The sequence below is a fragment of the Vicugna pacos genome, chromosome 21 (genome assembly GCF_048564905.1).
Source record: "Vicugna pacos chromosome 21, VicPac4, whole genome shotgun sequence".
Classification (NCBI taxonomy): Eukaryota; Metazoa; Chordata; class Mammalia; order Artiodactyla; family Camelidae; genus Vicugna; species Vicugna pacos.
The window spans coordinates 15077234-15103955 of record NC_133007.1 but is presented as its reverse complement, the minus strand read 5'-3'; the positions used below and the strand labels follow the sequence as shown (position 1 = coordinate 15103955).

Below are 26722 nucleotides of genomic sequence, written 5' to 3'. Positions count from 1 at the left end.
GGGGAAGAGCATAGATGTCTAAAAGGTAACTCCATTAATTTTCTATAGTATGATTTGGATATGAAGCCTCTTTCCTGTCTCATCTCTTTCTCATTAAATTATTATGAAGCTAGGTCTGTTTCAGACATGTGTCAAAGAACAGAACACAGTCTTAGGGAGATCAAAGGGTGAAAACTGGGGTCATATGGGCAGTGGGTGACACTCAGGGGACAGATTTTTCTTATCAGAAGCTAAAGTCGTAAGATTAAATCTTAATTTAATAAAATATTTCTCAAGGAGACTAAAATAATTTAGCCCAAGTCCACCAAGCTCTGGAGAACAAATCCAGAGGAATGGATCATTCTGTGTCCCTTGGATGCTGTTGATTTAATGACTTGCAGGATTATACCACAGAGACAGAGGCAGGATTCCAACTGAGTGGGTCTGATTCCCCAACCCAGCCCCTTCCATCTCACCCCAGCAAGGGCACAGGTAGCAGAGCTGACCTTCTGTAGTGAAAATCTGAGTACTGGGTGCCTATTTGAAAGTAAGTGGAGGACCCTCTCTGGTTTCTCATCTCAGATCTGCTTCTGTTCAAGCCCTTCCATAAGATCCAGGATCCTACCCCAAGAATGCATGAAAGACAAGATTGGAGTTGGGAAAAAAATCTACCTTTAAGGTTCAGTTCATAAAGCAATTTCATACCCAACTCCATCATTGCAATAACCTTGGGAGGTAAATAAGACATATTTCATTCTTGTGCTATAGGCAAGGAGACAGGAAACTAAATCTCAGGAAGGTTATGAATCTTTATTTCTTTCTTTATGAATCTTATCTTTATTTAAGGAATGTAGCATGACGTAATTCCTAAGATCATGTAGTAGCCTCAGGAACTAACTTAAACATAAGACCATGTTTTTAAGTCTATAAACCTCTTACTCCCAAGATGTAGCCTCCACTTGTGTTCTTTTATCCTGATGTCTTAGTTGAATAACCTCTCACAATCAGGGCTGCCATATCAGTCTATACATGTTGTGCACTGCACAACTCTGAGGGATGTATTCATGGTGCATGAATGTGAATGGCACATCCTCGATTTATGATGCACAACATAGAGAACCTTTTGCAATGCAAAATCTGAGATGGCTTTGAGAAAGGAAAGTGTAATCATCATAAAAAAGTCATTCTCATAACATGTACAAGAGTGTATGAAAGCTGTATTGGCCATAGGGCAAAGAGGCATTTCCAACTAGTTTTTACACAGGACCCAATCCCCTTGTAAGAATTCAGCCCTTGACATTAGATAAGTATTGTTTGGGTTATCATATGTCATGGAGAGAGAGTTTGCTTCAACTTATATCAACAGTCCACTATATGCTCTTTCTGATTTATTTGAATACACATTTATTGAGTGCCAGGTAATGAATTAGAGACTCCAGAAATGTGTCACGATCTTTGCCTTTAAGGAGAGTAGAATTTCACTGAGGAGAAAACACATATGATAATTTTTAAAATAACAAACTAAGCAACCAACCTAATGCAAGGTAGCTTTCTCTTCTCTCCTTTCTTTCTCCTTTTGTTTGGTGCTCAGGAGAAGCCATGTGTGGAAGTCAGCCAACTGAGAAGGGGAGATGGCTGAAGAAGGTGGGAGGCTGGAGACATAACTCTAATGGCCTCCATTTATAGAAGGTAGGGCTTCAGTACAAATAGGACTTCCCCAATTTGGAGCAGAACCCCTTACTTCACTGGAGTTGGAAAGCAAGGATAACATTAATTTTATGAACTTTCTAGAAGAATACCCCCCCATGGTATACTGGAGGACTGGAGAGGTAAAATGTGATCTGTGACTAAATTGAGCCTGTAGTTGCGTATGTATCCAATTTTCACAGCATTTAGAAATGTGTGTCATCAGGTCGAGCACTGAATTGAAACTGGGAGCCAGAGTGAAGAAAGAGTGAAATCAACATGTCTAGATTCCACAGTCACCTTTCCCCGTGGTCTGGTTTCTCCATGGAAAAGAGAATAAAAGAGTGGGCTGTAAAAACCACAACTTCAGGCTGAAGGAGGGGTGGGCGGGTGGATGAGGAGCAAAATGGGAAGAGAAGACGCTGCTGGTCATGCTGAGAACTTGTCAGATGCCCTGAAAGAGACACACTTCAGCTTCAGTGGAGGAGATGCCACCAGGCACAGCTTCTCAAGGAGGGATGTGAAGGATCCAGTGACACTTCAGTATCCCTGGAATACTCTGCCACAGCAGGTGGTTTAATATGGACCATCCGGGCTGAATGAAGAACAAGAGAATAGAAGTTAAACTAAGGTGCTTAAAAATTGCAAACATTAAACTGTTAGTAGCAAAGATGAATATTCACGAAAGATCAGGAGAGGACTAAAGGAACTATCTTTCAGATGGATTGTAAGATGCAGGACATTCACTAAGACACAGGAATCCTTGAGAAGAGAACCCTAAAGCAGAGCTTCTCACACTTTTGGTGCTTACCAACCAGGCATGGTGTTAAAATGCAGAAAAATTCAGATGCTGATTCAGTAGGTCTGAGTGGGCCTAGGAGTCTGGATTTCTAACAAGCTTCCTGGTAATGCTTAAGCATTTGTTCTTCAGGACACACTTTGAGAAATTTTGGCAGTACAGGCTTTGTCTTCAGATCTAAAGAGTCTGAAGGACATTTTAGATAAACTTTGAACAGTGGAAAGTCAGAAAAGTAGAAGACATGTTCAACTGGAAAGAGAAATCAGAAAATCAAAACTCACAGAAGGCAGGGTAGGGGTTCTGAATGCCCCATTTGGATGGAATGTGATTTACGGGTGACAAATTTAGTCTCATGGGAAAAAAAAATTACGTGTGTGTGTGTGTGAGACAACTGTCTCATTCTTGGAAAGGAGAGAGGAGAACCAAATATGGCACATCTTAATAACACCTTTCAAAAGGAGAACCAGATTCTGAGATTCTGCTCTTATGATGAACTGCCAGGGTAAACCACAGTTCAACAGCTGCAAATGTGCTTGCCAGTTACAGAGATAAAAATGTTTCTGAAAACAAAATTTCACATACACCCTCCTCTGAGGTTGGCATCGTATCTTCCTGTGTATCTTGGGTGTAGCTTTTACGTGGGCAGAATTTAGATACTAGAAACCAAATGAGGTGATAAACAGAACCAGTTTGCAGAATAGTCAAAATAGCCCAGCAAGAATTGAAACCACACATGCCCAGAATCAGTCATTCACCAACCAAATACTAACAGGCATGAGCCGAAGGACAACGGGTGTTAGCGCAAGGGCTTAAAAAAAAAAAAACCTGATGCACAGTGGTCCGTGTGATGGTGTTCATTTTACCTTTGGCTTGTTCTAGAAACACACCCTACTTCTCCCACCCTACCCTTCCTCAGTGCCTTCACACAATGGTTTCAGCATGAAGAAAATTTATAGTAATGGAGGAGGAGGGTGTCTGGGACTTACAACTCCAACCTGGGCACCCAGATACCTGAGTTCTAGAAGCATAAAGGTTAAGAGCATGACCTTTGGATCTAGATGGGTACAAATTTCAGCTTTGTCATTTATTCAGTGACCTCAGACTAGTTATTTAATTTCGCTGCTCCTTCACCTATAAAATCGAACTATTAATAGAACATACACCCACAGGCTTGTAGGCAATGTTTAACAACTTATGACATGTAAAACACTCAGAATGGTGCACAGCATGGGATTAATGTTTGATGTTTATTATTATTGCAACTAACTCCATCACTAGCTCAGGGACTATGGAAAAGTTATTTAATTATTTCAATTATTAAGAGAGTTTGAACATGATGTCGACTAAGATCCTTTCCCTAACTAAAATTCTATGATTCTGTGGTCACTTTGGCCAATAAATTAGAGCTATCCCAAGGCAGCTGGGCAAATAATTATTTGTTAGGTCTTTCTAGAACATCTGATGAAGCATTCAAGACCTGTGTTGATGGGGCAAGTCTTCCCTTCCAAATTCTGTTCACAGCTCCTCAATGCACCAGACGCTCTAGGTAGCTCTACTCACTAGCCCCGGGACATGCTTTCAGAGTCCCAGCACCATACCACGTACCGCATCTCCCTCGTCTAGACTGCCTTCCCTACTTCTCTCCACACACCCGAATCCTCTCCATTCTTCAAACACTAACCCAGGTTCCACCTTCTTTATAAGATTTGCTGTGATCACTAAGCTCTTATATTGAAGAAGTCCTGTCTTCAATACAGAATTCATTGACCATTACCACAGTCTGTCTGTATTTTTCTGAAAAAAATTTCCATATTTCAGCCTTAACTCCTTAACTAGATAATAATCTCCCTAAGGTCAGGCACAAGGACTTAACGCCTCTTGGTGTTTCACTCAGGCTGAGCATTGTTCCAACACAAAGGTGTTCACTGTAAAACTCGGTGAATTGTTAAAACTTAACAGGGCCATGAGCTTAATATGGTAACTAACTTAATTTGATGATTAACTTAATGCTCATACTCCTCCTGCCAGCATCTCTTCCTGTCCCCCAAGGACATCCAACAAATTGAACTGATCTGCTTCCATCTAGTGGCAATTAAAATGCAGGTGGTTCCTGTGGCCAGAAAACAGCTCTGTGTAGATTGTGCCAGAAAAGACTTTCACTCAGTGGGTGCGAGTATGAAAGAAATCTTTGTGTCTTGTGGATTTCCTGCCCACAGAGATAGGGAGGTCAGCTTAGAGAAGGCTATGGGACCCCATCTACACAATCTAATGGAAGATAGGGCAAGAAAAAGGGAAGGGAAGGGAAGGGAAGGGAAGGGAAAAGGAAAGGAAAGAAAAAAGAAAAGATGCTCCACTGACCCTATGTCCCTATCCAGTTACTCTCCAACTCTCTCATCTCCTTCAAGTCAAGCTTTACAAGGAGCTGATGTACATGTTCTGCCTGTACTTTCTCACCCCCACTGATTGCTCAGCCCCTGCCTGTTGGATGTCTGTGATGACCTCAATGCTGAAAACAATCTGCCCACTAATACCCTTGTTACACCCAGTGGAAACTTGCTGATTCTCCCGGCCATAACTGAAAGAGTTTCCACTTACTTCTTTCCTTAGGATCATGACCCCATACTCTCCTCATTTCACTTCTGCTTCTCTGGGACCCTCTTCTCCTTCTGCTCTTCCTTAGCTAACTTGTTTGATAGTGACCTTCCTCCGGTTCCCACCCTCTTTCCCACACCCTCTTCCATTCTCACACTGGACACTCGCCCTACAGGATCGTACCTGCTCCTGAGATAGTAGTTACCTCCTGTAATGTGAGAACCCCCAAGTCCGTGTCTTCTGCCCCAAAGTAGCCCCTTTGCTGCAGATAGAACCAATGGACAATGGATGAACCACAGACAACACCTAATGCTTAACAGGCACAAAACTGAACCCATGATTGTCACCTCTAAAACATCTCATTCTTTTGTGTTCCCTTCTCAGTAAACGGTACACTATAGATAACCATCCACTAGTTCCCAGATCAGAGTCTTAGCAAATTAATAATCATATTCAGTTGATTCTATGACTAGTTATTGTATGAACTCATCCTCATTGCTATTTCTCTAGACCAGCATCATCAGCTTTAACCTAATAACTTCAAATGCCTCCAAAACAGTTCCTTGCCTCCAGACTCCCTCAACTCCTATGTTTGCACATGTTTACGCAGGGTGGTTCTAATAAGATGCGAATTTCAGCATAGTTCACCTGCTTCCACCCAGTTAGTAATACCCCAAAGACCTCAAGATTAAGTCCACACTTCTTTGCACAGCTTATAAATTACTTTCTAATCGGCCTCTGTTGCTTCGTGTCTCCCCAGTTTTTCTTTTGCAGCTCACGAAACTACCGAGAACTTCTCAGTAACGATCTGTGGTTGGTAGGATGGTGGCTTGAACAAGAAACCGATCTCCCTCAGGGACCATCTTGCTTCATTTCCTCCCACGTTTGAAAAGGAGCCCAGTTGTCTAGCTGGGTAGCTAGTCTGTCACCAAAGGCTCACTTTCGTGGTTCTTTTGATTTATACTTTCCTTCCTAAAATTTCAAAGCAAGTCACTAAACCCTGAAACTGAGAAGTGTTTTGCCAGCTTCATTTCTGCCAGGTGGGCCATGTATTTTCACATGTATGTGTTTCCCCAACTGAAGAAATCTGCAGTTCAAGACCAAACCAAAGAACCTGCCTCTTTAGGGGAAAAGGCAGGTAGAATTCATGCTTCCCACATTTCCCACATTTCTGAAGGTCAATGCTTATCGGAGCAGTAGTCATTTACTCTCCTGTGCTAGGTGCTGAGGGCCTGGGGTCTGGAATTTTACCTTCTTCTTAGGGCCCAGGTTTCATTCATTTTTCAATAAATGCTCATTGAATTGCATGTTCCCTGAATACTATATTTAGCACTGCCCTCATGTTCATCCAGGACAAGAAGAAATATGCCATGATGCTTCCAATCCTCAAAGAAAATTCAGGAGCAATAAGAGAGAGCTGCCTTTACATAAACTGTCCCCTTTTAATAGGACGTTACTTGTTCATTCATTCATTCAGCTCCTCCAGCACTATAAAAAACTGATAGCTTTAAGGAAGGTTAATCAATTTTATCTGGAAACATTATTTGAATGAGACCCCACGTAAATAACTAGTAAGGCGTTAATGTGTCTCGCTATAACAGGAAGTATCTTACGGAGGGTAGAGATCAACATATGTAGAAACTTCTGCCTGATGAAACTCACCTTCTCTGAGACTTCTTGCCTAAAAATAGAAGAGAAAAGAGGCATCAGCAAAAGTAGACAATTTCAATGTTTTAAATTTAGAGAGAAAGGAAATTTCCCACTCTCAAAACTGTTTTTTGAAGTGTATCATGTATTTGTTAGGGGGACCACATCTGTGTCCAGGGGGATTTGAGGTACTGGCTTAACGTTCTAATTCAGACAGGGGTAGATATTCATTCAGAACAGACCTATCAATGCAGATGCTTTTCAGAGGACCATTTCATCCTCTGTGCTGTGCATGAAGGCAGAAGTCTAGTCTGAACTGTCCAGTGATCAGGCTCGACACACCTGTTCATGGGTTTATCCTGTCTCAACCCACCATCTCAGCCCACCTGCAGCTGCCTCCCTAAGAGACCCAGCTGCTAATACTGTAAGAATATGTACCACTGCGTCTCACATCACCTTCTCTGTGCGAATCCACCAGAGAAATTTCACTCAGGTCTCAGGGGTCGGAACGACATGTCTCATCTGATAAACATTGTATTTTTATCTTACAGTCCCAGTGAGTATCATTCCTGGTCATGTGTCCTTCTTTGACTGACGGCAAGGAAACCCAGAGCCAGAACCGAGACCCTCTTCTATCTTGACTTTACCCCTGGCTCTGACTTTTTTTTTTTTGTACCTCGAATTTTGGCCTTCTTTTTCTTATTTTTAAACTAATTTTAATTTGCTATGTTGAATGCATTTTGTAAACTATCTTACATTCTCTTTTTGAAGAAAAAATAAAGGCGGAGTATAAATAATTAGATGAATGAACTGCAGAGTTAGGCTCCGGAGGACATAAAAGCAAAAACAAATGCTTTTTGAGGAGGAAAAAAATTGCTAGGAGGTAATATATTTCAGTGGCTATAACACAGAGCTCCAGATCATCGAACTGGATCATCCAGGTCCCCTTTTGCCAACTGCAGTGTGTGTTTGAATAGCTCCTTATTGTCCCTAAGCCACAATTTCTTCATCTGTGAAAGAGGTATGATAATTATAGCTTCCTCCTTTAGTTGATAAGATAAAATGTATTCAATGTACTTAGGCCAGGGCCTAGAGCATAGGCAGTGCTCAATTATTTTTTAAACTGTTAAAATGTTGCAAATTACTATTTCAAATATTTCCTCCAAAATTTAGCCTGCTGGTGACATGGGCCAAAAGCACTTAAGCAGGGAGAATTCAATCTGAATTAATTTCAGATTCTGTTCATTTTCCAATGAATATATATATGTATATATATATATATTAGGAACAGTGAAATACATAACAACATGTAAGCAAGAATTTGTGCCTACTAAGATTCTTTTTCAAGAAAAGAGAACTAAAGGTCATGTTTTCAGTTTTGTGCCCTGTGTGTTGGTTCGGGGCGGGAGGGGAATTCTTCTGGGGTGGGGAGGGGAATAAAGCCTCACTAATCTGAAAACCAGTGGCTTTAGGAGACATATCTGGATGGGAGTCTGACCTCTGACTTTGGCCACTACAATATGGAATTTTAAAGGTTTGACCTCAGTTTCCGCATTTACAGAAGAGAGTCAGTGAGAATGACTAATCAGAGGATGATGATAAGAATTGTTTCTAGACAAGCCCGTGCACAGGGAGGCGTGTTTTCTGGAGCCCACCAGATTCCTTTCTTGGAAAAAATGGAGCTAAAATCTATATAACAAGACAAGCAGGGCAGGGGCCAGAGTACAGGTTCAGAGGCTCCATCTGAGGGCAGACAGGACAGGCGCCAAGATTGTGGTCATTTCATTGGCTACTATGCTCTAAATATCCACTTGTCCCCTTTTTCCAGCTTTGTCAACCCCCAAAGCCTATAAAATTCTCAGATTGATGAATACTATTTACATGCAGATGTACTGGTTTTGACTTTTATTCTTGACAATGAATTAGCTACACTGCACTAGAAAAGTTCTGGGAGTTTAGCCTGGAAACCTACCCATTATTTCTCACGTCATCTCCATAGGAGAAATACTTTCCATGTTTCAAAGAACTAACTTACCCCCAAAGTTTTTAGAAGGCAAAGTCACTTGAGAGCTGGAAATATCAGAAGATATTTCACAAACAAAGACTATTTCGTATGAGTTTAAAGATACCCTGACTCCCTTACAAAGTCAGTGAACTTTGGGGGCTTCTGTTCTCTTGTTCTTTTTGTTGGCATAACTGTAACTAGCCTAAACTGCCTGTTATCTGTTTCCTGTTCGCCCCACACTGATTCCCACAATAGGGGCATGCAGTTTTCAAGTTATCAGTTTGAGATCTTGTACAGAAATGACTCCAAGGTAAAAAATTTAAAAACAACCCCACTGCTTTTCTCACCACTTCTTATAAAACAGCCCAAGCCGGCACCCTCCCCTCCCTGCACCCCACCACTAAATACACATGACTTCAACTCTCTTTTTTTTACTCTCCTAACGTGTGTTAAAAGATTTGGAATTTGGGACTATCCTCCTTATTAAGGTAACTCACCGCCCCAAAGTCCTTAATGATTATTCAGATAACAGCTGGCTTATCCCAGAGGGTGGTGTTACTCCCTCAACTTCTGCCACCGTCACCCAAGGTAGGAGGAAAGAAAGGATGATTGGGGTCAGGTCTCAATGGAAAGGTTAACCAATAGTGGAAAAAATAATCTCATTCTTCTTTTGCCTTAGTGCAATACTTAAGTAAATATAAAATATTACAAGATGGTGGGATCCAATCCAATCTTAGCAGAAGTTCCAAGAACAGGAACAGAGACATTTTAACTGCTCAGGGCTCTCACTTTACAGTTAAGGAAGTTCTTGCACATCAACAGCAACTCTTCACCCCTGCCTTTGTGTTTCTGGGTTGGTTATAAAGCTAATCTAGTACCCTTATTCTTGAATTTGGAAGGAAAGATCAGATCATAGCAGAAGACAGTTAGGGATTGGTTGATACTATTCCTGCAGTTGTCAGTGAGAATGGGTGGTGGGGCAGCCTTTACAGACCATATTCATGGAACAGAATACGAACTAATTAATTTGATGGAAGTGAAATTAAAATGCCAGTCAACTGACCCCATAGAGGTAACTCAGAGCAGTTGGTTAGCAGTTGTTTTGAGCTCATTTGACGACCCCTGAACTTGAAGCAGAGTTATCTTAAAAGCTGCCTAATGTCCATGAATGTCATCATCTTGAATGTTTCTGCCTGATGACTTTGGCCAAATGTGGCAGCACACACCCCGGGCCTGCCGCAGACTGTGGGCCTGTAACCAGAACGTTGGTCCCACTTGAGGATTTGGACACACTCAAGAGGGAGGGGAGGGGAGGGATGCTGTTCTCTGACGATGCTCCACCTACTGTTCCAGGCAGCAGAGACTAGCTTCTGGAGGCCGCCGTCCTCAGTCCCTCTTCTCCTCCAGCCCAGAGTAGAGGGGAAGCATGACTATGTGGTGCATTTGGTTAAAGCTGTGACCTTGGTGAAGGTCTCACTGGGGAGAAAGTATGAGGATGTCCCCAAGGGACAATGCAACTGCTACATGTCAGGAGCCAGACAGGGCCTGACTCTTGACAAGTTTAGGTATTTGGGAGCAATACCTCGAAAACCTTATGGGACATTAGATTCACCTCCTAGTAGAACTGCACTGAAATCAAAAACATGTAGGCTCTTATAGGACAGAGATTATGCATCCTTTTTTGGTGTGAATTAACTAATAGCAAAAAACCATTACAATGTCTCATTTGTCTGTCAACACCCTAGCAAGGTGCCTTGAAGATAGCAGGCGTTTTAAAAGATTTGTTGGATACAAAGCAAAGTCAGCCAACTTATTTTAATGACAGCATGTACCGGGCTGCTTCACACCTCTCCAGGGACTGAGTCTACAGAACCTAGTGCTTGGCATTCCGCTTTACCTGAAGCTCTCATACTTAATTTCCTGTGGGTTTCTGTATTTTTTTCTGGTCTATATTTTTTTCCACTTTAAAGTTGTATTATTTTCATAGGAAGATAAACTCACATACCTTTTCTTTTTAATCTCCTTGCCAGCCAAATGATAAATACCAGCCCAGAGAATGCAGTCACCATGACTGCCACGGGAATGAAGAGGGGGTTATAGTCTCCCACCTCGATGGCTGTGACATTCCTTTCCAATTCTGAAAGAGAAATCAATAACGCACATAGCGTGAGGCCACAAACATTACTTCCTTAGTGCCATCTCATGATATTAGACCTTCCTCCTTACATCTCCTAATAGTAGCCAATTTGAGGCTGCTTGGTAGATGAGGACACTGGCGTGGGAAAGCCTACGAGGGTGAGTGGAAGCAGAGACTGAACCAGCTGTTAGAGCTCACTGCCTGCAGAGTCTCAACCCTCAGATTTGTGATTCATGGAACTCCTGGGAGATGTACCTAAAATTTTCGGCAAGAGCTGGTTATCATTGTATTTAGCTCCTTGGCCTTTTTCAATGGTTGGGACTCCGAAACACAGAGAAGGGCTATAAAGTCTACTACAACTTCAGGAAAAATAGAAGCCAGTGATCTGAGCCAGATAACTTATCAATCAAAGCAAACTCCGAGTGCTCTTACTCTGGAGCAGCTGTGCAAACATATGCATTTGTTGTTTACATGCCAACCATGATTATCTGCACTAATCCATCTTTCCAATGAGGTCGTCCTACCACTTCCCTCCACTTCCTTTACAAATAAGTGAAAGGATATATCTTTTGTGAATGTCAATTAAGTTCATTTGGGGACCTTTATTGAAAAAATGCTGATATGAAAAAAGCTATCTTCTGATACCAGCAATTGAAGAAACATGCTTTTGCATGTTGGCACAGGGTCTGACTGTCCCTTATTCTTGCTGTTACTTTGATGAACCTTTTCAAGGTGCTTCCACCCCCACCCACCTACCTAAATGTATAATGGAAAGGAGGTGCAAGATCCCAGAGGATCCAAATGAAGGGCACCTATGGGTTACATGAGGATGAGGAAATGGAATTGCCCCATACGCCTGATAAACAATTCTCCCCTGGGGTCTCCATGCCACCTCCTCAACTCCTTACCCTGCTCCCTGGCTCTGGGCCACAGAGAGACCAGATTCTCTGATAGCCTCTACAGATCCTACCATTTAAAGGCTTGTCATTGGTACAGATTGCCACAGGGGCAGACATGGGTAGCTGTTTTTTCCCATGCTAATTGAATGTGCATTAATTTAGCACCTATTGCCAGGCACTGTGTCAGGTGGAGGGCACACACAGATGAGGAAGACACAGTCCTTCTTATGCACAGGTAGATTTGGAAGGCATCAGCTTAGGGCTAACTGAGAAGTGTCCACTACTTTAGAAATTAGATGGTCATTGGTGACTTTTGTAGAGACGTTTTAATAGACTAACAGGGAAGTGAGACTGTAGTGGAATAGAAAAACGGACAAGAAATAAGTCAGTAGAGACAGAGAGTTTAGATTTTCCAGTAGGGGGAGTTGAGAATTGGATGAAAAAATAAATAAATCAGTGTCACTGAAGGAAGAGGCAAGAGCAGCCAGGAATTTTATAGTAAATTAACGTGTACAAATTTATTTTAAGCCCCATATATTTAGCAAAATAAACTTAAAAGTTCAATGCATCTTCCGCCACCATCTGCTCATTCATCAGCTGTCTCTTTAAGTCTTCAGTACATTGGGGCGAACTTACTCACTTTGACATATTGGACTAGGGCTGGACCAGTTCCCTGATGAACTACAAATAGTTTTCTTTTCCCCAATTAACTCAGTTCCATCTAAGCAATTGAAGGTGCACGTGGAGGTAAAGCCAAAGTCAGCCAGGGGGTGATTACAGTCTATGGTCCCCAAATCAGGTGCTGTTAGAGGCTCACACTCAATCACTTCAATGAGAAGGAAAAAAAAATACATCAGTATTTCTGAGCAGAGACGCCCCCATGACCAAAAGTTTTTAGCCAAATTACCTCACTCAACGGTGGAACCATTCCCATGTATATGGATGTTTCTAACTTCTGGAAATTGTTTTCGATAATGCTCTCAGACTTTATTTTAAGAATGATGGAGAGTGATGAGTCAGAGGTGAAGCCACGAGAGCCCAGAAAGCCCTTGGGGGTGGGGGGGACGGGAAGAAGAGGGGAGGGATGGCTGCTCAGGTTGCTGACCAGCCCTGGTAACTCTCCAGTGCTGCCGGAAGTACTGCGATACGTGGCCTTGGCCTCGGGGGCTCCCATGGACTTCTCGGGGAGTGTTGACAGTGTCTACCCTTCCACCTGTTCTAAAGTCTACCCAAGCAGTTTTGATTCCCAATTCTCTGAAGCAAGTCACTCAACTTTTGTAAAGTTCAGCAGGTTGGTCAATGAGTTCTATGATTTCAATAAATGATTTGAATAGTTCTTTTGAGAGTTAAACCACTTAAACAGTGAGTCAAAAGCACAAATGTAGAACATGTAACCAAAACTTCACAAGTTTAGACACCACCTGTTTTTCTTCCTCTAAAGGGATTATCTTCTTGGCAATAAAAAGAAAAAAAAACCCCACCATATTTCAAGTGAGAAAAATAAAATCAAGAGATTGTGTTTTTGTTTTTCACAGAAGTTGCTGTTCTCCTGAGAGTTCGTGAGGGAAGAAAAGTGAAACATGATTTCAAGAATAAACCAAATAAAACAATAAAAAAAAAAGAACTCTAACCCCCTGAGAAGGAAATTGGTTGGTGTTAAGTAGGACACCACATAAAGTAGCTGTTATTGAAGGGCGAGAACAACCAAAATTTAACTGTGGTTCGGTAAGACATTATGCTATAGCAATGAGAAAAATAAAAATAAGATAAAATAAAAATATAGCATAACCACACTGTATTGCTGAAAAAAATATATATATACTGTGAATGGCCTGAGAGATATTTGTTATTTTTGTTTGTGGTTTCTCTTTCTACTTTTAGTAACAATAACCTTTTTGAAGAGCATCACAATATAAAAGTTAGGATAAATTATGCTTCTGAAGGGGATACATGTTTCTTAGCAAGACTCTACTGCATTTTCTCAGTCTGTAAACCCAAGACGTCCATGACAAAGTCTCTAGTCTGAACAGTCACTCACCTTGACAGATTGGTTCTGGAGATGACCAGTTTCCATATGGTCCACAAGTGGTTTCTTCAATCCCAATTATGTCTGTTCCCTCGGAGCAGTTGAAGGTACACTGTGATCTGAAGCTGAAGTTTTCCAAGGGGTGAATACAAGCCATGGTACCCAACTCTGGGGCCTCCAATGGCTCACACTGAGTCACTTGAATAAGAAAAGAAATAGCATTGGGCAGTGTTAAGAGGACCCGATGACTGGGTTTGAATCTTAGCTTTGCCACTTGATAGCCAAGCACCTTTGAGCAAGGTGACATAACCCCTCCAGCTTTAGCTTTTTTATCTATAAAAGAGGGAGAATGATCATTGTATTGACTTCCTAGATTTGAGGTGGGAATTAAATGATTTAATGCAAGTCTAGGACTTAGAGCCTGACTCACAGAAAGCTTTAATTAAACATTAACTAATCTTATTATCTTTGGCATTACCTGGGGAGAGAATTTTAAACCTAGATAGGTGTCATTGGAGTGATCAGCTCAGTTTGAAAATAACCACATCAGAGCCACTGAGTGTACTACGGTGTTGGAAGTAGGAGGTCTGGAGAAAGACTTGGCACCCATAATTAGTCTTTTTTACGGGAGGAGAAGGTAAAGCTTTAGGAAGCATCTTGGCCTCGATTCTGTCTTCCTCCTCTCTACTTCAGTTCCAGAACTTTATTTCTTCTGTTTGGCAGCTCTCTCCAGAAGCTGTGTCTATTTCCCTGCTCTCCTTCGTGGTATGGTACATAAAATTAATACTTGGAAATCAGTCTTCACATTTTAGACCCTGCCATGCCATTTGGGCAAATACTGCAACTCTCTTGTCTTATTCCTTTTCAAATTTGAGCCATCATTTTAACCTTGTTCTTGAAATTTCAATGAAGAATGAACTCAAGAAATTAAAAGAATTTTTCCATTTTCCATATACAGTATAAGCCTAAACTAAAGTAACTTACATTGTCCAATTCAATTCTTACCCACAAACAAGAGCCTAATCTCAATCTTACAGATGCAGTGATAAATAAGATGCTTACTGATCTCAAATTGCTGTCAGTCTAGAAGGGGATACAGACAAGTAAATCGATGGCTTCAACAAATGTGGGCTAAGTAAGAAAGAAATGTGGAGCTACTGGAACACGGAATAGGGATGCTTGGCCTGTCTCGGGGTCCAAAGAAAGCTTCCTGAAAGCAGTGGCCCCTGAACAATGTCTTCAAGATGAGCAGGTGTGTTAGCCACGTGCCAGATCAGAGAGAAAGCCATGATCAAGTCAATGAGATACAAGGCGCATATGGTAAGTATGGAGAACTACAAGCATTTTGATGTTACTAGACGGAAAGAAGAGGCAGGGGATGATGTGAGATGAGATTAGGGAGAAAAATAGGAGCAAAGACAAAATGCTCTTTCCTTTTTTCATTGATTTAAGGAGTACCTACTATATACCAAGCATTACTCTGGGCCTTGAGGTGTTTGGTGTGGGGACAAATGATAAGTAGAAATTAAAGGGTGGATAGTCACATACGTGGGAAGTTTACTTGATTGTTTTTAATTGATCAGACGGCCTATAGGATGAATAATATATTTGAGGGGAGCTAATTGAAAGTTGTGGAGCTTGGCTCAGAAATTACTGCAATAATCTAGGAGGAAAATAATGCTCTCAATGGTGTGGAATTGACAAGTAGGAGACAAATTGAAGAAATAGTATAAGTCATAAAAGTGAGTAGTGTGTTGCTCTGCATAAATGTAGGGGAAGGTGAAAGAGATTTATACCAGAGTACCCATGTAAATGGTGGTACCACATACTAAGATAAGGAATACAAAAGGAGAGTTGACTGGGGACAATTGATTTTTTAGTTTTTAGGGCATCCCAAAGATTCTGCTTAGCATATTTGGTATTGGGAGTTGGAAACGGATTTGTCAGTCCAAAACTCACATCAATTTGTGAATCTACAAAAGTCTATAAGTTTGACCAAAGGGGGCATGTAAAGTCAGAAGAGCAATGGACCAAAGATGGAAGATGATAAATAACAGTAAGTGTACGGACTTGGGTTAGTGCCCATGAAGAAAGCTAAGGAGAAATGATCACAGGTAGAAAGGAAGCCAGGGAAGACTGATATGATGGAAGCCAAGACAAAAAAAGAGTAAAACGTTCAAAAATGAGTGAAATGGACATGCCAATGATATAAGAACTTTTAAAAATTTAGAAGTGGAGTGAGGGTAAAATATTGGGTAGAAGTCATGGTGGAGGAATTGAGTGAAATGTCAGATCTGTTCCAGTTGGTCAATCATTTAAATTGATTTTGGCGTTGTCTTAATCTAGTCATTGCAAATACTGCTTTCTTTCCTTATTACAGTTTTCTATTTTATTCACCAGAAACTTCAAACATAGTTTTGAAACTCAACAGATATCAATCAAAGGACTTGATGTTCCTTTTCAGTAGTGAATTGACTAGGTCAAAGTCTCCTTGTCTTTGAATCTCTGTATTCTTTCCTTTCTGTTTCTACCACCATGACTCTGAATGATTTCAGTAGACTCCTAATGATGCTCTCCATCTTCTGTTTGTTCTCCAGTCCCTCTTCTGCACTGCTTCCAGGATAACTGCCTAAAATGCAGGTGTTAAGATACGAAGTGGCCTCCCATTGGCAAATAAAGGCCAGATTCTTTCATTAGGCTATTTCCAGTCTCCACAAGCTTACTCCAGCCTATCTGACTTCCATCAAACTAAATTATGAGCGTATGTAATTTCCACTAGTTAATTGTAACCCCTTTAAGGGCAGAATCTAGAATAGATTTGTCTTTGTACACCCTGAAATACCCAGGCCAAGTGAAGGTACTGGATTTATGATTCAATTCTCTGGTATATACTGTGTATTATTATGTAAACTTTTCTTTTTGGCCTTGCCCTGTCATCATTTTGAAGATGGCATAAAAAAACAAGATTACCTTCTGGGTAACTCATCCTCCTAACAATAAATGGTATTGTTTCTTTCAGATTCAGAGTGCTGATGAATCCAATAAGCTCACTAGATGATGAATTCCTTAACAGCAGGAATCTATCATGCCTGATTCATGGCTGTGGTCCTTTCCACTTTTATTCCAAGGCAAATATTCTTTGTGGCACTCAGAAAGACTTGTTGATAAGTGAATTGAAACTTCATGCTGACTTGTGAAATCTTTTTGGAGAGGTAACAATATTGTGCAAGCAGAGCCTTCTGGTCAAAACTTCTCATTTCTCAGAATGGCTAGTATCATTTTGTCCCAACCACCTTCCAGAAACAACAGTAACCCTTTACTTAGGAAGAAACAAAGAAACGAAAGAAGCTTACCGAACTGACACTGGGGCCCATAGTACCCCGCATCACAGTTGCAGGTGTAATTGTTGATAATTTCCACACATTGTCCATGGCCGCTGCATGACCAGGTCTCACAAGAAGCTTTCAGGGGGTCAAAAATGAATTATTTTAACATGAACACATTTTAGTACTCAAAGCCATGTCTTTAGACATAGATAACTTTTTAGTTACGAGTATTTTAATAAATGGGAAAACCTTCCCTGTACAATCATAGCATTGTTTGCATAAAAAACCATATGCTAAATTTTTTATTGATGTAATATAGTCATACAGACATAGACTTTTTTTTTTAGAATGAACATTCTAATGCTAATACTCTATAACATTTGGGGGGGGGAACTTAGTGGCGTACTTTGAAACTCTTGAAATTTCTTTGTCTTTAATGTAGGAAGTGGATTAAATGATGACCTGACCCCAGTCATTTCTGTGGTATGCTTGGCAATCTCTTTCTTTATAGAAAGTACTAAATGAAAGTCTGAACTTGCAAAATCAGTAGAGGGTCCAAATTACAAGAGACCAAATGAACTATGTTTCACTGTCAAAATATGACTTGGAAAAATACTGACTGATTTCTTTAGAACTATTTCAATTGTCTCTACAGAAATTTTCATACACCACCAGTGCAATATTTCATTATATAGAATTATATAAGGTTAGGCTAAGAAGGAAACATGTAGCACTGAGCCCCCTTGGCAAGGAAGAAGCAGGTGATGTGACCCTAAGCTCCCGGCTGGACCCATTTCTCTGCTTTCACTGTCTTATTATGAGGGACACTGATTGTCTAGTTCTTCCTCCTTTTTCCATCTGTATTTATCATCTTGATGTAAAGTGATTCAGGATATAGGTTTTGGGTATAGAGACCAGCCTCACACAGCAAGAATGCTCAGGTGTAACGTGATTCAAGCTTATTCTGAGGACTGGACTTATTTCAGAATGTCCTAGGCACTGCCCTGTTCTCCCAGCGTTGCCATGGGGTTGGCCAGATCCTTCCCTTCCCTCCACCCTCCCGAGCAGCGCAGCAGTCTGGCCACTCCCTACCTGTGTAGCAGAGGGCCACCTTCGGCTTGTGGCAGGAGTCATCGTTCCATTTCCCTGAGTCTTTGGTCCTCTTAATGTAGATCTCCACACAGTCCTCCTTACTCTTCTTGTTGTTGGGCTCCCCATCGCCCCAGTTCGCGGCTTCTTCGGTGAGAGATTTGTTGGTTCCCATCCAAGTCCATACCCCTCCTACCTTCCGGATTCCTATCCAGTAGTAGTAACGACTGAAGGGCAGCGTCTTGTTCAGGTACTCGATCTCCCCCTTGTTTTGTATGGCAACTAAATCTGTGTAATGTTCTCGGCAGAACTCTCTAGCCAGTGACCATTTCATAGGTTTTTCAGAATGATGGTAAGTCCAGCAATCGGTGCCATGATGAGTGCAGAAACCTGAAAGACATTGCCATGGACTATGTAGACGCACAGTTACAGCCAAAGAGGACCCAGAACTAATCCAGGCTGGGCCTGCCACTTAGACATGAGGAAGCTGAGATCTCAAGAGTGTATATCACCAGGGGAGCATGCACCAGGTCCTGGGTTCAATCCCCAGTACCTCCATTAAATCAATAAACCTAATTACCTATCCACCTCCCCTCCAAACCACTCCCCCAACCCCCCCCCAAAAAGAGTATAAGTTACCTTCCTAGAGTCATGGAATTAGTCACTGGCAGATTTGAAGTAGATCCTAGACCTTCTGGTCCTAATCACTTTTCACCATGATGCAGAATACTTTTGCTCATAGCTCTATTTTAGACAAATTAGGTGGCTTTCTAGATTTATTCTCATAAAATCATTTTTTCTCAAAATTCTCCTAAGTAAAATTTAGAAATTCATATTTCATTTTCTTAGTGGCTGTCAATCACTTAAAATTAATTTCAGTATAACATCATATAACTGTAAAATTCACTGCCCACTTTTTTATTCTGGATAATTTCCTAAAGGCCAACATTTATGTTGCTAAGGGAGAAGTAAAATAGGGGTAGGGATGATGGCCAACTTTTAAGGAATCTTTTTCATATCAAAATGACAATGTTTTACCATAGGAAGAGCTGCTTCTGGGAAAGCACACATCCCAAGCCTTCTACATCTAACTGTATAATAAAAAAAGAACAATTTACAAAACCAAACGATGTAGGATTGTGATGTTAACTTAGATTATGTTCTGCACACAAAAATACAACTGATGGTATTTAATGCTTTGAGTGCTTCAAATATGAGAACTTTGAAGAAACCGAAACAAACACATAATGACACAATGACCCTTTAGTATATGCCATTCTAAGCATATCCTGTAAGGTAAAAGTTTTCACAGCTATCACCATGCATTGAGTTTTCACTGGATAGAGCAAAAATCATGGAGAAATACCAAAGAAAACATAGATCCAGTTTTTATAGTTTCCTAAGGATTCTGAGCAAGGAATAACAGATTCAAAGAAAGCATAGTTAATCCTGATCAAATTAAACATGTTGAAAATGTACAGAGAACTGGGAAACAGTTATGATTAATGAGTAAAGAATGTCATAAAATAAACATTTGGAACAGAGTTTTGAAAGAGCATTGCACTAGGAAGTAAGTTCTAAGAGAGAAGAAACTGTTTTGTTCACTACAGTATCCCCAGGGCCTAGAAGAGTATTTGGCACATAGTAAGGGCTTGGAACAAATGCTTGTCAAATGAAAAAAGCACTAGGTTCCCAGGTGGGATGAGGCATCATATAAGGTGTAAAGGGCAGAGGGAAGCACCTGTGCATGGCCAGAGCTGGAAGTCCAAGCTGGGAGTAAGAAGACATTAGATTACTTAGGACATGGGAAAGAAAACGCAAAACAACTACTGAAATGTCTTCAAGAATCAGACATAAATCTTTTCACCACATCAGTGGGAGAAGGATCCAGAAATAAAGGGAGCTCACACTTTAATTGTAGAAATGACATTGATGTGCACTGAACTGCTGATAAAAAATAGAAAATGCAGTGCAGAATATTCAGACAGATTGTAAGTTTCCTATTAGCTATTTCTTAATCGACTTTATTCCTTCATAATTAAGATCTTAGTGAATTATCTGGATTCAGACCCTGCAGCGAAGTATAGGGCAAGGCCAGGAGGTTTCTGGGGAAGTATTTAAGGTGACAGGAAGAAAACGGATGTCCAGAGATAGGTAAAATTAACAGCCATCAACCTAATAATTTTACCTGCAACTATGTACACCCAGTGGATATTTACAAAAAAAAAGTAAAAAAAAAAAAGCTTAGCAATATACAAATATCATAACATACCACAGCAGAGCACAATCCAGACCCACAACTTAAAGACATTCCATAAGCCCCTCTGAGCGCTTTGACATTTCCATGGAAATATCTGCAAATAAAATACAAAATTATACTCATATCTATGCGCTAAATCACAATTTTACAGCACCTTCAGGCGGTCCCTACAACTTTCTTTTAAGTTCAAAGTATATGCTTACTAATCCTGTCTGAGGTAAGAGATTACTCAGACACAGGTAAAATTAAATTTGCTTCAAAACTGATGCATAGTTGTTGTGTTTTTCATATTTTAGCCTCAAGTTGCTGATTGTTGCTGTTATGCTTATTTTTGACATTTTTTTGTGCCTACTTTTCTGCTGAGCTGTCAAATGAAACTGTTTGGTATTTAGTATGTATATTTTCACAGAGTTCTTTGGTCCTTAATGAACTATTCATATCTAGATTAAATGTTAAAATCTCACACTTGACTAAGATGGGTCAACATTTCAAATACCTAAAAGAATTAGGTAACCAAATAGACACTAATGAAAAAAAAAAAAGCAGTACATTTTTTTGTTCAACTAAAGAGAAACACATCTTGAGCAATTCAAATGACAAGACCACACATTTTCTTCACACTTTAAAAACATGTTTTCTGAAGTGTGTGTCAATGCTCAGGCCGCCCCAGTGTTTAGTCGTGCTAATTTTAACAAGATAATAGTATTTCCAGAACCTCCCCAGAGATAAGTCAAGGAGAAGAAACCGACACATCTGAGAGGAGAGACTCTAGGAGCACTTTTTAATTTACAGCATTTTCAGTTTTTTTAAACCCAAAATGAAATGTGTTGCTTCTTGTCCTTTGCCTCCTGCTTCTGCACTCCCAAGAAGAGGGTCTATCTGAGCAGCTGGAAACTTTTTAGGCTGAAACGCTTACCATGATTTTGCTCAGTCCTCCTCTAGTTCTCTCGTACGTCAGCCCCTCAGCTCAGCACCTGGGGTCTCTGGGTCCTTGCCCAAGGCTGGGTGAGCAGGGAGACTGCACTGTCACCAGAAAGGCTTACTTTCTTTTATCTCTTTAACCAAGGCTCACATCCTCCTCTTCCCCTGCTCCCTCCCCTTCCCCCACCTCTTCTGCTCCTCTTTCCCCACCCCTTTCCTAGTCTGGCCTTCCACACCTCCCCTGAGAAAAACAGAGCTGCTGACCAAGGGTGTTAATTACTAGATTCTCCCTTCTTTCCCTCCTTTCTTCCTGCCCTGTTTCCTCCCTCCTTCCTTCCTTCTCCTCCTTTTTCTTCTTCTATCTGTCTCCCTCTGTCTCTCTCTCTCTGTCTCTCTCTCTCTGTCTCTCTCTCTATCTCTGACTCCCTCCTTTCCTTTTATAAACAATAGGCTAACTCCAGGCTATTCATGGTAGATGGCCCCTGATAACTGCAAACACCACACAATCAAGAAAGTGTTTTGGATAAATGTACAATGTCTGTTAATGTCTTCAGTAGAGCTACTCAACTGACTGGATGTTCAGCCTTTTCTCCTCTTCTTTCCTTGCTCTCCCCCTAGTGGACGTTCTTGTTAATGGCACCTCCTGAAAAAGGTGAGCTGGGAAGAGACCAAAGTGGCTCTGGCTTTTTGCCCTAGCAGGTTTCGGAGCCTGCAAATGCCTTTATACTTTTGGAGCATAAAGTGTAAAGGAGATAGACTGCACATAAAATTAGGACCCATATAAAGTCCACAAATGACAAATGCTGGAGAGGCTGTGGAGAAAAGGGAACCCTCCTACACTGATGATGGGAATGCAGTTTGGTGCAGCCACTGTGGAAAACAGTATGGAGATTCCTCAAAAGACTAAAAGTAGACTTACCACATGACCCAGGAATCCCACTTCTGGGCATATATCCAGAAGGAACCCTACGTCAAAAATACAGCTGCCCCCCAATGTCCATAGCATCACTGTTTACAATAGCCAAGACATGGAAACAGCCTAAATGTCCATCGACAGATGACTGGATAAAGAAGGAGTGGTATATTTATACAGTGGAATACTATTCAGCCATAAAAATGACAACATAATGCCATTTGCAGCAACATGGATATCCCTGGAGAATGTCATTCTAAGTGAAGTAAGCCAGAAAGAGAAAGAAAAATACCATATGAGATCACTCATATGTGGAATCTAAAAAAAGAAAAAAGAAAAGAAAAAGACAAATGAACATAAATACAAAACAGAAACAGAATCATAGACATAGAATACAAACATGTGGTTGCCAGAGGGGAGGGGAGTGGGAAGGGACAGACTGCGAGTTTGAAATTTATAGATATTGACAGGTATATATATATAGAATAGATAAACAAGATTATACTGTATAACACAGGGAAATATATACAAGATCTTGTGGTAGCTCACAGAGAAAAAGAATGCAACAATGAATATATGTATGGTAATGTATAACAAAAATTGTGCTCTACACTGGAAATCGATGCAACATTATAAACTGACTATAACTCAATAAAATAAAATTAAAAAAAAATTAGGACCCGTATGATGGAGGGCAATGGAAAGGAAGAGTCACTGACATAACCAGATTTGCGTTTTTAAACGACACTACATAGCAACAATGGCTATGGAGCTCAACGCTCGTATTTGTTACCTATTTAATTCTCATAAAGCTTAAATACTACTACTCCCCAGTAAATGTCGTTATTATTCTCATTTTTTAAAGTCTCAGAGAGATTAAGAAAGTTGCATTAGTCACAGAGCTAATAAAAGACACAGTGGGGGTTTTGAACCCAGGCCAGTCGGTTCTGAAAACTGTGCCCCTGCGTAGTAAGCCGCACGTCTGGAGGGAGCTTGGAAGACATGTTGAAGTGGGGAGCAACCTGGAACCAAGATCTGGAAGTGCCAGTGCTCCCATGACACCCCAAAAGAAATGTCTAGGCTTTATATTTCTAAGTCCTCTCCTTCAATTATCTCCCCACCCTTGTCCAATCAGGCTTTCAACCACACCCATTCCCTGAGACTGCTCTTGCCAGGGTCCTCCACTTTAACAACGCCAAAAGCCAATTACCCGTCCCCATCTTATTTGACCAGTCGGCTCCTGGTTTTCCTCCTCTTCCACTGACTGTTCCCTCTCTGTTTCATTTGTTGTCATTCCTTCATCTCTCCAACCACCAAACCTTATTTATCCTCGTGGACTTGATGATCCAATTCGGTCTCTTAAAATTGAATATCACCGAAATGCTGCTGACTCTCTAAATGCTGATGAAATTTCTATTTCCAGCCAGGCCATCCCCCTGCCCTGTTTGGGAATGTTCCTCATTCCCAAACAAATGCCTACCCAAGAGCTCCATTTAGTTCTTTAATAAGCCTCTCAAATTTTACATGCCCTGAATTGAACTTCTGAATTTCCTTCAAACCTGATAAGGTCTTCCTCTAACCTTTCCTGTCTCAGTAAATTATAACTCCATCTTTATGATTATTTAAGCCAAAGTCCTTGGAGTTGACTGGGACTTCTCTCTTCTTCTCATAACTCATATCCAATATGTAAACAAATTTCTTTTTTCTTTACCATCAAAATAGTTTCAGCATTCGATCACTTCTATTGTGCATCATCTGTCACCTGTATCCCTGTTGCCATAGTCTCCCATCTGGACTCCATGTTTCTACTCCTTTTCTTTATGGCCTGTTTTCAACAAAGCAATTTAAGTGATTCAGTTAAGCTGAGTATCGTTCAGGGACCCAGGCAGAAACAAAATTGACCCCGGATGGGTGAGTTCTTCACCCACTAAAGAGCCTTCAGTGGAGGGACCACTTACAATAGATTAGCAACAAAGTTAAGAGAACAAAGCAGAGAAAATGAGGTACCCAGAGACAGGCAAGACAGGAAGCTGTTGCATCCCCAGGACTGAAGATTCAAGAGGAGAAGATAATGTATCAGAACCCAGTAAAAACTGGGATCCTAGAGGAGAAGTCACCCACCAGGAGCTGTAGTGGAGAAGGATGCAGCTGCTTCCAGAAACAGCACCAAAGCAGGGAAAGAGTGGGTAAGAAATACCCTGACCACACTCTCTTCTCACTCTCTAATCTCCTTTAGAGGCCTCTGATTCATCAAACTAATTGGAAACCAGCCCGTCAGTGACAGGGTGATACGGTCTGCAGGGGTCAGCCTCCGAGGACACCAAGCAGAGAAGCGTGAGAATGGATGCCAGGTGAGAGTGGGAGGGGAAGATATCAAGCAGAAAAGAACCCAAGTCAGACCACATCACTCTTCTGTTCAAGACCCTACAACAGCTTCTCACCCCACTCAGAATAAAATCTAAAGTCCCTGTGTTGGCCTGCTAGGTCTTAGGTGATCAGGCCCCCAGCTCCTTAGTCGTTTTTGGCCTCTGAGATTTCCATTCTTTTTGTAAGCTTAGCTAGTCATTTAAAACAAGCTGTTGTAATTCATCTAGCAATTTTAAATATTACACCGGTAGGGGTTTTCGGAAGATTAATCCTCTATATTTCCAGAAGCAAAAGGTCCAACGTTTAATAAATGCCAGTTAAATGGATGGATAAATGGATAAACAAACCTCTTTTTGGTCATAAATTATAAATGTCCTTTTTTTTTTTAAAGGAAAGACTTTACTTTTTTTAAAGTCTTTTTTCTGGATATCTTTGTTATTCTATTAGTTTGCTGGACATTTCTGTTCTTCTTTAAGAAGTATAGAAAAATCCAGGGCTTTCTTCAAAAAGCTGGTTTAGGTTTCTTGGCACCCAGCCTAAACTATGTCAGATCCCAGAGTTGCATCATGTCTACATGGTCCCTTGCCAGAGGGAAGGAGCAACCACAGGTCCCATCCAAAGGTTTTGTTTGTTTGTTTTGGTATGGTGGGGGAGGCTATTTAGTGAATATTGTCAAATATACATGCAATCTTTTCACTTTTCTATACATTTGAAAATCTTCCCTTAGAGCAAGGTAGATTTCTGGAAGATGTGGACCACCTCAACTTAGCCCCTCACTAAATTCCTCTCCCTGAGTTCTTCAGTGCTGTTTTTGGCTTTTGTCAAAGATTTTTTTCATATGGATGCTTTTGAATCATATGGATGGATCCTGTGTTTCTTGAAATTTTTTTTTCTTGAGAATACAGTGAGAAATTTGCTTTAAACTTAGCGCACATTGATTTATCCTATGGAATATGACTTAGCCATAAAAAGGAATGAAGTACTGATGCGTGCTATAACATGGATGAATCTTGAAAACATTATGTTCAGTGAAAGAAGCCAGACATAAAAGGCCAGATATTGTGTGATTCCATTTATATGACGTATCTAGACTAAATCAGTCCATAGAGACAGAAAGCAAAGTGGAGGTTGCCAGGTGCTGGGAGGAGGGGAGAGTGAGGACTGACTGCTTAACGGGTGCAGGATTTTCTCTTGGTGCAATTGTTTTCAGCTAGACGGAGGTGATGTTGCATAACACTGTGAATGTACTAAACACCACTCTGAATTGTACACTTTAAAATGGTTGCTTTTATGTTATATAAATTTCTTCTAAATTTAAAGAAAAAGTGCACATTCAGCCTAAAGAGAAGATTTCGAGTGGGAAAGGTCACAGGAACGTGGTAGCAGACAGCTGAAGGGTGGTCAGGGCGACAGGCATTATTAGGCTTTTCTATGGTCCCAAAAAACAACCACAAAATCAGAGAGATGGAAACCAATACTGGGGGACCACTGGCCCACCATGAGATAACTGAGGGAAAGGTCATTGGATGCCATTGAAAGCAGCAGCCCTAGGTCCGTAAAAAGGACTGACGCACAGCCCTTCCCGAGCCTACACGCCTATTACAGAGGACCTCAAGGTTGACTTCTTCACTGCTGCGAGCCAAGGCTGCATTCACTGCTATTACCAACATCAGTTTATCACGGGGATAAGAAAGACAGTCTCATGCAACAGCCTGAAGGCCTTGCTCCAGACCAGAGTTAGACCTAAATGTACATCTTGCTCCACCACCCTTTCAAGACCCAATCCACCACAGCTACCTGTTTTCCCTACACTTGGAAGATAAGCCCCTCTGATCGACTTTTGTCTCCCAGGCAATTCATCCAAGTTGCTGACTCCTGACCTGTGTTTGCTCTCCTCCCAAACTCTTCCTTGCTATCCTCTGGAGTTCCTGCTTCACAATCAACAAATTCCCGTCTATCCTCCAGCTCCTCCCTATACGTTCCTCTACCTCCTGGCTTTCACAGGATCCTGGCCTCCCCAGAATATCACTTTCCCTGCAGATCTCTCAAAGTGATAAAGTTTATTTCCTCACACTC

The 26722-nt window shown here is 41.0% G+C and overlaps 1 protein-coding gene across 2 annotated transcripts; it reads right to left on the bottom strand.

Annotated features, from left to right (window-relative positions):
• Positions 1-803: 803 nt before the first annotated feature.
• SELL (selectin L) lies at positions 804-21502 on the bottom strand. Of its 2 annotated transcripts, XM_072945883.1 has the most exons (9): positions 21362-21502; positions 20458-20539; positions 18189-18575; positions 17124-17231; positions 13783-13968; positions 12385-12570; positions 10714-10845; positions 6719-6737; positions 804-2260 (listed from the first exon to the last, which is right to left on the bottom strand). In XM_072945883.1, exons 1-9 carry the CDS (start codon positions 21362-21364, stop codon positions 2242-2244), a joined length of 1122 nt encoding a protein of 373 aa, XP_072801984.1. In that variant the 5' UTR covers positions 21365-21502; the 3' UTR covers positions 804-2241. The 2 variants fall into 2 exon arrangements, with proteins under 2 accessions (XP_072801984.1, XP_015100584.1); XM_015245098.3 differs by lacking the exon at positions 12385-12570.
• Positions 21503-26722: the final 5220 nt, after the last annotated feature.